The 11,403-nt window shown below is 45.6% G+C and overlaps 1 protein-coding gene across 3 annotated transcripts in view; it reads right to left on the bottom strand.

Annotated features, from left to right (window-relative positions):
• Nucleotides 1-418: 418 nt before the first annotated feature.
• Nucleotides 419-11,403, bottom strand: part of ATAD5 (ATPase family AAA domain containing 5) — a 359,161-nt gene continuing 348,176 nt past the window's right edge. For all 3 annotated transcript variants that reach the window (XM_063960872.1, XM_063960874.1, XM_063960875.1), the window contains exons 22-23: nucleotides 10,466-10,624; nucleotides 419-1,190 (exon numbers count right to left, since the gene is read on the bottom strand). In XM_063960872.1, the coding sequence (XP_063816942.1) occupies nucleotides 1,112-1,190; nucleotides 10,466-10,624 (238 nt within the window). In that variant the 3' untranslated portion in view covers nucleotides 419-1,111. The remainder of the gene's footprint in view (nucleotides 1,191-10,465; nucleotides 10,625-11,403) is intronic.

Genomic DNA, 11,403 nt, shown 5'->3' with positions numbered 1-11,403 from the left:
CCCCTTTTAGATTCTTAGTCAGGAGCTCAAGTGCTCCACGTGTTGTGCCTCCAGCACAATTTTTCAAACTGAGGGAGGAGGGATGTGAAGGGGGAGGAGCCGGCTGTGCAGACAATGCTAATTTAAGATTGTGCCACACCTCCGGTTCAAGGCTTCACACCCCTACTGTATAGGACTCCAGTGTCCCCTAGTGGATGAAAGAGAAATAAAAATTAACCCTAGTGTGTAAGTGTGTGCGTGTACATAGGCAGACTAGATGGCTCAAAGTGGTTCTCATCTGCCGTCCAATTCTTTGTAACCCTATACTACATACTCCTTGTGTACAGTTTTACAAATTAAGTGAGTTGTAACAAGATACAAATCAAAGGAGAACACACCTCATGTAAATAATGTATAATAGAGGTAGATAGGTCTTTATTTAAAACCTCCTTTAATATTCCAGAATAGCATAAAAAAAAAAAAAAAATCTATAAAAAGTCAGCTTTAGAACTCAGTCAAAGCTCTGGACCAGTAAAAACAGATGTACAGATCTATACAATGTTGTGTGCATTCTATTAAATATATTACAGACCTTATTAGGAGGAAAACCCAGGATATAGGAGATGTAAATTAGGAAATCAAATTAAATAATTCCATATTTATACAGCCACCGAAAGGCTGGGACTTTATGTTGCCCAATGGCCCCATTTCTGCTATTCGCATACAAAGTTGGATCCAAATGCCTGCAGTCAGATCAGGGTCACATTTAGGGTAGAAATACACAATATTATGGCAGTGGCTTAATTTACTCCTCTAAAACTGCTAATTTCTCATGGTAAACTGCCTTAATATTTGCTTTATTTGTTCTTACACAAAATTTATCCCAAAAGTAGCTGCTTATTTAATTTGATTCTGAACTTAAACATTACATTTCCAGGCATGAATAAATTAACTGCAAATTGCTTGGAAAGAACAAAGTCATTACTTGATAAATAAAATGAAGTGGAAAATACTCCAGTGGAAAGTCAATATGGTTCAGGTTCAAGTCCTAGTCACAAAAAAAGGACAAAAAAGAAATACATGATTCCTCCACTATACAACACACAACTTCAACACACAATGCAGTTGGAGATTACGGAAAGTCAGCTGCCAGACGGTTCAGCGTTGTTTTTGGTAACTCAAGATGAATTCCCTCTAAATAGTGGAGAAATCTGTGAAGATATAACAAAGGATAAAAGGTTACTAGAATGTCCGTGTATAAAACAAATCTATACGATATAAACAATAAATCAAAAGCATGCAAACCTACAAAGAAAATACATTCAGCACTGTGCGGTACAAAAATAGTGTTGTGTAAAACAGCCTGCTATCAATAAACATGTAACAATCTCAAATTCCGTTGTTACTAGTTAGGTAAAGGAAACCTGTGAATGGTAATGTAAACACAGTCAGGCTAAGAAAACTTTCTGCTGCCTTGTATTAGTAGTTGTCCAAAAAATAAGCGGTATCGTAAAACTCCTTCTTCGAGGTCCATAGGATACACAGGAAAAAACCTTGGGGTAAAGGTGGTAGGATAGGATTGGGCACCAATGAGATGCAGTTTTTAGAGCTCCCAGGATGCTTCGGTCCTTACCACCTACACCCCGCCCCCATCTTAGGCTAGTCAGTTTTGTAAACAAGCCCAAGGCAGGATAGGAGAGAAGGAAGACTTGTACACACAAAAAAACACTCTCACGTGACAGAGAAGGGAACTGGTAATCAAGTAATCCACAGAAGCAAGGTGCGTCAGGGTGGGCGCCCTGTGGATACTATGGACCTCAAAGAAAAAAAGGAGAGTTAAAGTTAAGTTTTACCATAACTTATTTTCTTTTTTAGGGTCTATAATCCCCACAAGGAAATACCTTGGGGGATGTCCCAAACCAGTTTAAGGGAGGGGATGCTTCTGAACTGAGAGGAGGATCCGGCGTCCAAATGAAGCATCCTTAGAGGCAAATGTATCAAAGGAAGAGAACCAAAGAAACTTGGCCCCTTGCACAGTTCTTAAGGCGCGCCACGGTGAGCTGCCCACGAAGGACCCACTGAGCTAGAATGGGCAGAGACTGTATACATGCACAAGGATGTCAGCCTGCATGTAAACCTGTGAGATAGTTATGCAAAGCCATCTGGCCAAAGTCCGTTAGCTGGCCAGCCTCTCTTGTGGAAACCAGATAAGACAAAGAGGGAATCCGTTATCCTGATGGAGCTGGTACGATCCACATGAATTCGAAGACATACAAGGAGGTTTCCCCCGCCAAGAGGTAGCGGAAAGGCTGGAATTCCGATTTTTTTCATTAAAGTGAAAACCTCGGGGCGGTAGCCAGGTCAGGATAGGAGGACAGCTCTGTCCCGATGAAAGATCAGAAAGGGGGAGTGACAGGAAAGCACCCCTTAATCAGACATCTCCAGGCAGAGGCAATAGCCATAAGGAAGTGTTTTCGCAGTCAACCATTTGAGTACTGAGTACAGAGGTTCAAACGGGGCTCCTGTAGTGTCTGGAGCACCAATGACAAATCCCACAGAGCCACTGGAGGGACAAAGGGAGGTTGAATAAGAAATACACCTTAAAGAAAAGTGCGAACATCAGGCAGTGGCGCGATTCTTCACTGGAACCAGACCGACAGAGCAGAGACATGCACTGTCCGAGATCCAATCCAGCTTGGAAAAAGGCAATGATCCAGAAACACGAAAAACCAGAGGGTCATAGTGTCTAACAGCACATCACTGGAAATGTATGCTACACACGGTAATAGATAAGGGCTGAGGCCGGTTTCCGTGCCCTGAGTATGGTTTGAAACACAGAGCGGGAGAAACCTTTGGACCTTAGACGGGATGACTCAAGAGCCACGCCATCAAAGACAGGCAAGCTAGGTCCGGGTGCAGACAGGTCTGGTCGTAGAAGTGAAATGGGAGCGTTCAAGGAAAGATTCTGGAGATCAGTGAACCAATGGCGCCTCGGCCAGGCAGTAGTGATCAACAGGATGGTGCCTCCTCCTTGCTTGAATTTGCAAAGAACACTGGGAAGGAGGGAGACTGGAGGAAAGAGTAACAGACAGAAGATCTAATTCACTGCCAGGGCATCCACGAAGGCTGCTTTGGGGTCTCTTATCCTGGAACTGTACATTGGAACTTTGTGGTTGTGACTTGAGGCCATGAGGTCCACATCCGGCAGGCCCCATTTGTCTACCAGAAGCTGGAAGACTTCTGGGTTTAGAGCCTCCTCGTCGGCGTGTACTTTGTGATGGCGGAGGAAGTCCACCTTCCAGTTAAGGATCCCTAGTATGAACACAGCAGAGATAGCCAGGAGATGACATTCAGCCCATCTGAGACTGTACACCAATTCCTGCATCGCCAACAGACTGCGAGTGCATCCCTGATGATTGAGGTAGGCCACTGCAGTTGCATTGTCAGACTGGACTTGAACAGGCCTGCCCCAGAGAATGTACCGTGCTAGAGTTAGTGCTCTGTAGACAGCTTGAAGCTCCAGGACGTTAACTGGCAAACAACTCTCCGTGTGAGTCCAACGACCATGAAAGGAGTGTTGACTGGTCACCGCAACCCCACACCACGGACTGGCATCCAGAATGCAAAAGATCGACCTTTGTCCAAGTGGGACATCTGTAGCCACCAGAGAATGGACCATCGACAGGGACCTGATGAGGCTGCCCATTCCACCTGGACAGGATTAGGTGAGGAAGGGGCCTGCAGTGGAAACATGTCGAAGGTGGAGACCATGGACCCCAAGACCTCCACTGGAATGACACTCGGCGACTATTAAGTAACTTGCATACTCGGTGCAGTGCGGAAATCTGGTCTTCTGTACGCGAGAATCCAGGAGAGCTCCCATTCTTTGAGAAGTCAGGAAGGACTTTTTCCAGTTGACTAGACAGACGTGTGCTTGCAGGAAGGCAGAGGTCAGCTGAAGATGGCGGTGAAGGACCTCTGGAGAGTGTGCCAGAATCAACAGGTATTCTGACGAAGCAGGGCTGTCATCACAGCCATAATTATGGTAAAAGTACCGAGTAGCTGTAGAAAGACCATAGGGCAATGCCCGAAATTGGAAATGTTGCTGGAGGACAGCAATTCGGAGGAACAGTTGATGAGAGGGGCACATGCAAGTAAGCATCCTGCATGTAGGAACAAGGGTGCAGGTGCACCATACACCATTAAAATTACAACCATAATATTCAAGGTTCTTGGCATATATTGGCCAGTATATGAGCCTGCCCACCTAGTTCACGGTGACCTCGTCGGACAGGTCCCTAACACTATAGGGGTTCATCTCTGGGGCGCACAGCACACCTAAACCACCCCACCCCAGGGCATCACACAGAAAAAGGACAGGAGTGAAAGCTCAGTGTTAAGAAAATGAAAGAGGCTGCTGAGTGTTTAAGAAAACAAGAGGACAGCAGTAAGGTGTCAGTGTGTTAGAAAGTGAGGTTTGTTACAAGTGAAATTTTTTTTGAAAAATGCTACATAAATATAAAACACCACAAGGTGATGTAAGTGTTAAAAATAAATGTAAGGTGGTGATGCCCCAAAGTGGTCCAAGCCCCAAAAGTTCACCCCCAAACTGACTTTGCATATAATTGAAAGGATCTTCCATATGTATTTTGTGCAGTCAGCATGTGCTGGTTCCCTGTTTAAAAGCCTGAGAGGCAGTGGGTGGGGTGCTAATCCAGAGATGAGGGCGTCCCAAGCCCTCAGGTGTGTATGCACACACATAATATAGACTATATGGAGAAGGGTCCTGGACTGCACACCCTAGCTTCTTATAATGGGATGTGCTACCTTGCTGGGACTTAGTACTACAATATAGGAATAAAGGTGCATGTGCACCGTACACCATTAAAAATAAGATTTTACACTTACCGGTAAATATATTTCTCGTACCCCGGCCAGGGGTGACTAGTTGGATATTTAATGCCACGGCCGCACGGCGCTGTATAAAAGTGACCCCCGGCTGTGGCATTATCTGTCCAGCTAGTGGAGCCCGATGCTGGTGTAAAAAATACGGGGGACCCCTACTCTTTGTCCCGCGTATTTTTTGCACCAGGCGCAGAGCCCGGTGCTGGTTTTAAAAATACGGGGGATCCCCTGTCCATTTTCCCCCCGGATTTTTAGAACCAGGACCAGCTCGAAGAGCCCGAGGCTGGTTATGCTTTGGAGGGGGGACCCCACGCCATTTTTTTCCGAGTTTCTTCCCGTTTTTAAAAAAACGGAACAAATCCGTCAAATCGGCCGTTTTTTGGCAGCGGGACTGTCGAATCCGTTTTTTATTGCATATGGTCAATTTCGGCACCCACTTGCCGAAATTAGCCTGTCGAATTGAAAAACGGCCGATAATTTGCCGCTAATTGCATATACCCCATAGTCTCGGTCCAAACCGAAGAACTATAATATAACCCTTATGTAAGCAATAACTATATACAAGTCTTGCAGAAGAAGTCCGCACTTGGGACGGGCGCCCAGCTTCCTCTACGGACTACGAGAAATAGATTTACCGGTAAGTGTAAAGTCTTATTTTCTCTAACGTCCTAGAGGATGCTGGGACTCCGTAAGGACCATGGGGATTATACCAAAGCTCCCAAACGGGCGGGAGAGTGCGGATGACTCTGCAGCACCGATTGAGCAAACAGGAGGTCCTCCTCAGCGAGGGTATCAAACTTATAGAACCTTGCAAAGGTGTTTGATCCCGACCAAGTAGCTGTTCAGCACAACTGTAATGCCGAGACCCCTCGGGCAGCCGCCCAATAAGAGCCCACCTTCCTAGTGGAATGTGCCTTAACCGATTTTGGCAATGGCAGTCCTGCTGAAGAATGTGCTTGCTGAATCGTGTTACAGATCCAGCGAGCAATAGTCTGCTTTGAAGCAGGTGCGCCAACCTTATTGGCTGCATACAGGATAAACAGCGCCTCTGTCTTCCTGACCCTAGCTGTTCTGGCCACATAAATCTTCAAAGCCCTGACCACATCAAGTGACTCGGAATCCTCCAAGTCTCGCGTAGCCACAGGCACGACAATAGGTTGGTTCATATGAAAAGATGAGACCACTTTAGGCAGGAATTGAGGACGAGTTCTCAATTCTGCCCTATCTACGTTAAAAACCAGATAGGGACTTTTATATGACAGCGCCGCTAATTCCGAAACACGCCTTGCAGAAGCTAAGGCCAACAACATGACCACCTTCCAAGTGAGATATTTCAACTCCACTGTTTTGAGTGACTTGAGGAAACTTAATACCATGTTAAGATTTACAGGGTGAATGAAGAGTCGCACAGACGCCTATTTTCGTTAAGTATTTTTGTTAAATATTTTTCATATGTAGTTTATGTCCTTTCCCTTATATTCAATAATCCAGGTATGTACCTTTTATATATTGGGAGGTGCTGCAAGGAATAATATAAATGTAGAAAGTCAAAAAGAAGAAGATTCCTTATATTGGGCACACTCGGACTTGTGTAATTTCTTAAAGTCAAATATCTATTATGATAGATGACCACCAATTCTAAAATATAACTTTTATTATAATCTTTAAAACATTAGCAAAATATAGTGCATGTGGATTAATTTGTGAAGGTTGTGAAAATTAAATAAAGTGAATTAAAAAGCTAAGCCACTGTAATTGTGTATTACTTCACTGAAGAATGAATGATGAATAACAAGTCTCGTAGGAATCCACTGCCAGGGGATTTTCCCACTTACTACAATCAGCTGCTGGAAGAGGGTAAAAGGAACTCCGCCTGTTAGGGACATGGAACTTTTTACTAGGAGCCTTCCATGCTTCACCCATGAGCTCAGTGTAGTGATCTGAGTGGGGAAATTCCCCCAACGCTACTTTTTGGCGTTTGCAAAAAGGGTCCTTTGCTTTAAGCGCTAGTTCCTCATTCTTTAATTGAAGAGTGAATTTAACCGCCTTCACTAAAGCTGCCCTATTGAGTTTAGACTGAAAGTCTTCAGCATCAGATACCTAGATTTTCTGCATCACCAGAAGGCTGTGAGGATGGCACAGCATGCTTACCACTGTTACTAGGCAAGGGTCCCTCACCCTGTAACATATGATAAATATGGCAATTGTGAAAAAGAAGCCCAAGGGGGTTCTTGTGCTGGAATTGGAGGGGCTGACTGGCCAGGTGGTGAACAAGATGCACAAAGACCATCTTGCACCACATCTTGCTGGGATTAGCCTGCTAAACAGGACTTGCATGATACTAGTGTAGGAGCCAGAGCTTGTCAAGTTCCTTGCTAAACATGGCAGCAGGGAATGTATAACACAAAATGACAATGAGCAGTATGTAATCAAAACAGTATGTGACAATCTTTCTCCACAAATGCAGTGAAATGTGGAGTATAGTGAATGCTTTACACACCTGGTATCTTAGGGTTATGGTAAGAACGACAGAAAGGTATAATCTGACAGAAGGAAAAAGCAGACAGCTGAGTTGGCATACATAACATACAGTGCAGAATATGTAATAAAATTGCAATGGGCACTAAATTCTACGACTCAGTCCGCAGTGGCTGATAGAAAAGAGCGCTGTATAACCTGACTCCTGAGAGAGGTAAACAGGGAGACTGGACCCAGTATTCCCAGAGACCTGTATAGAACTTGAAAAAGGCTGCAGACTGTCTCAGAGAGGGAGGAGCAACTCAGTGCGGGAAGACCTCAGTGGAATGGCACCCTGAGCTGTAAGTGGGGCTGCAGGGAGAGGGCTGGCACCCCCTGTGCTGGCATAAACCCCCAGGTCCCCTGGCCTCTGAAAGTCCCTGCGCCAGTAACCATGTATCCTGCTGATCTAGTGGAGTCTCTGCTGCAGCCGGTGTCCACGCCAGCACCTCTGTTCTGTATCCAAGACAGGAGGTAGGACTGCTAAAAGACGTGGATTCCAGCCTTATCTGTCCCCATATGATCCGGTTGCAGGGGCTGCTCCATGTGACCCAGCTAGCTAGGGCTCACGGTGACCCGCCGAAAGCTCCCCACCGTAGCTGGAGTAGCAGTGCCAGCGGGAGTGATGAAGCAGCAGCGCGGGTGTCCAAAGGACTACCTAGCGCTTGTTGCCCAGTTAGTGAAAAACAAAGCAAAAGAAATTATAAAAATAAAGATCAGACTACTTAAAAGCAGCCTCACTGTTAAAAACGGTGACCCAGCTCCAGCTGGCACCAAACTAAAACAGAGGTGCGTGTGCTGTGGGTGGGGTATGAGGGAGAAGGACCAGTGCATCTTGGGAGCACAAAAGCTTACCTGTTTGGTGCCTCATCCTGGTCTCCATCATCATACCCCAATGTCATCCAAGAAAGAAATGACAGGAGCTGGTTGGCTGGTCATTTATCACTCTTTATCTGTCCCCACTCCATTACTCATTAAGGCTTAATACATTTCAGCCTAAGTCAGCTACAAAACCCTTAAGCATCTTAACAGGCTCCAGGGATGGGAGGAAAGGAGAGGCGACGGCAGAAAGGGATGGACGCAGTTCGAACAGTAGCTGTGTCCAAAGATGCAGCTGCTGTATGAAAATAAAAGCAGGTGTCGTCTATAGTAAATAGATGTCTCCTGCATGCTTGTGTGATCCGCTATAGCCGTGGTTCTCAACCTCAGCACTCAAGTACCACCAACAGTTCATGTTTTCCAGGTCACCTAGCAGTTGAACAGGTGTATTCATTACTCACTGACACATTATAAGAGACCCACAGGTGGAACAAATTATTTCACTTGCAATCCTGTGAGGAGACCTGGAAAACATGAACTGTTGGGGGTACTTGAGGACAGAGGTTGCGAACCACTGAGCTATTGCATCTGAAGATGTAGATCATTGTCGATCCGAGTAATCCTCATGTTACGCTGGACTGTCGGTCAGGGTTTAGGCACTGGCCTAGCCACGCACAAAAACTGGGGTGATGCCCCATATTTGGGAAGCCTGCTCAGCTCCGCCCACCCCTCGCCGCTGACAGGCTTTCAATCAGGCTGTGGCTGGGTGAGTGAGGAGCTCTCCAGCTGTTGTAAAACAAGTCCCATTACGCCTTGCCACAGTTTTGCTATTAAGGAACACAAACTGTGGCAGGGCATGCTGGGATATGCAGTTTCACAACATCTGGAGAAACAGGTTGGCAAGGCCTGGTTTAGAGGAATTCAAAGCATCAATTAAGGCAAAAACAGGTTCTCCTTAAAATTACCCGACACTTTAAATCTAGTGGTTATATAGTCAGAGTAGTGTCAGGAACAGCAAATCGGACGGCATTATATTTTGTCCAAAGAGGAGCACTTCAAAACAATTTCTTAGAATGCCCAAAACTCCTACAGCCACCTCTGTGCCTCTAAAGGGGAGTACACACGGGGAGATGTGTGCTGAGCGAGGGGGTAGGGGGAGAGATGGACGCTCACTACACACAGCGAAGTGAGCGATCTGACTAGATTGGTCTGCATGCAGGCACAATCTAGTCAGAGATAGCGACGCCACGCATCGCCATGGGGCATACACACGGAGCAATATGTGCTTTATTTCTAAGCAATCTAGTCAGAATGCTTAGAACGTAAGCACACATTGCTACGTGTGTATCCCCCTTTAGTTCCAATGACCACCAATGGATGAAAGACAAAGGAAGATAGTCTTAACAGGATTAAAGCCCCTTGAACTCTTTCAATAGAAGGTGGACGTTCGAGACAGGAGCCTGTACTTTTTCCAGTGCTCTGAATACATTTTACATCAAGGTTTTATATTTTGTCTATAGTCACATCAACTTGCTCATTGCGTAATTGCAACTGATCATCTGCTGCAAGGCACTACTTACCTTTTTGTATACAAAACTTAATATGGAGTAGCCAGGATTAGTACATCACAATCCAGGGCATACGCTCCAATTGGGCAAGCAACATACTGTGTACTAGGTCCAATTTGTCTTGTGACCTAGCTCCTATTAATGAATTTCATGGGATATCAGTTTTATAGTTATTCACATTTTTCTGTTAAATATACACGTCTCAAATAATTCAATAATCACATGCAATTTATTACAGGATACTTTGAGCTTTTATTAGCTGGATATAATTGAAACACGGTCCTGCAGCGCTGGCATCAGTGATTGGTTCCAAGGTTCACCTATTAAAAAATTAGTGTGCATGCTAGGCTGTTTTAGCAGGGCGCCGCGCCCTGTCTGATTTAAAAAAGGCAAAATGCATGCTGCCCTTTTAGTGGCACCCTGCTAAAACAGCCTGCCGTGTGCCTTCCCCACCTACGGGTCACAGTGTCCCGCAGGTGGGAAAAGTTGCTGATCACCACCAGGTGAATAGCACTGCATCTATTCATAGTGATGGGAAGGCTTGGGGGACAGCCCAGCATATCGGTAAGTGCAAGGCCCACCCCTCCTCAGCTGGCCACACTGTTTTGGGGCGCTAACAGAGAACCGGTGCCTGCACTTAGCACCCTACTGCATCCTAGCGGGAATGCTAATCTTACCTTCGCTTAGTCTTCCCTTCTTCTTTTGCCTTTTGTAATCGACAAATAGTGCGGAGGGTGGGAAGATATTCTGTTACATTCTCTTGCCTGTTCCCCAAGCTGACAAATGCTCTGTTGGATAACACTGTTTTCACAACGGATGACCTGCTCTCCGATACACTAAAGAAAGAGCAAACAAAAACACATGATCATCTGAGCAGAGACCGAAAGAAATTAAAATTTACAGCCCAATAAGCATAGACTCAAAAGGAAAAATAGTATTTTAATTACCTACCGGTAAATCCTTTTCTCGTAGTACGTAGAGGATACTGGGGTCCATTTAGTACCATGGGGTATAGACTGGTCCACTAGGAGCCATGGGCACTTTAAGAATTTGATAGTGTGGGCTGGTTCCTCCCCGATTCAGTCTAGGAAACTGTGCCCGAGGAGACGGACATACTTTGAGAGAAGGATAGTGGTGAGATTCCGAACCAGCAAACACAAGAGGAAAGCCAAGCTAACCAAACTTGAAACAGAAACGGCTGAACCAACATTACTTAACCAAGTAACCAGTGCTGGAGGAACGAAGCACTGGTCGGGCGCCCAGTATTCTCTACAGACTACGAGAAAAGGATTTACCGGTAGGTAATTAAAATCCTATTTTCCCTTACGTCCTAGAGGATACTGGGGTCCATTTAGTACCATGGGGATGTACCAAAGCTCCCAAACCGGGTGGGAGAGCGCCGAGGTTCCTGAAGAACTGAATGACCAAACTGAAGGCTCCTCAGAGGCCAAAGTATCGAACTTGTAGAACCTAGCAAACGTGTTCGAACCTGACCAAGTAGCTGCTCGAACGAGCTGTAAAGCTGAGACACCCCAGGCAGCCACCCAGGAAGAACCCACCGACCTAGAAGAGTGGGCCTGTACAGATTTTGGACATGGCAAACTTGCCGTGGAAT

Source organism: Pseudophryne corroboree, chromosome 3 (genome assembly GCF_028390025.1).
Source record: "Pseudophryne corroboree isolate aPseCor3 chromosome 3, aPseCor3.hap2, whole genome shotgun sequence".
In the NCBI taxonomy this organism is placed as follows: domain Eukaryota; kingdom Metazoa; phylum Chordata; class Amphibia; order Anura; family Myobatrachidae; genus Pseudophryne; species Pseudophryne corroboree.
Note: the sequence above shows the minus strand (reverse complement) of the source record. Positions and strands in the feature narration are given on the sequence as shown.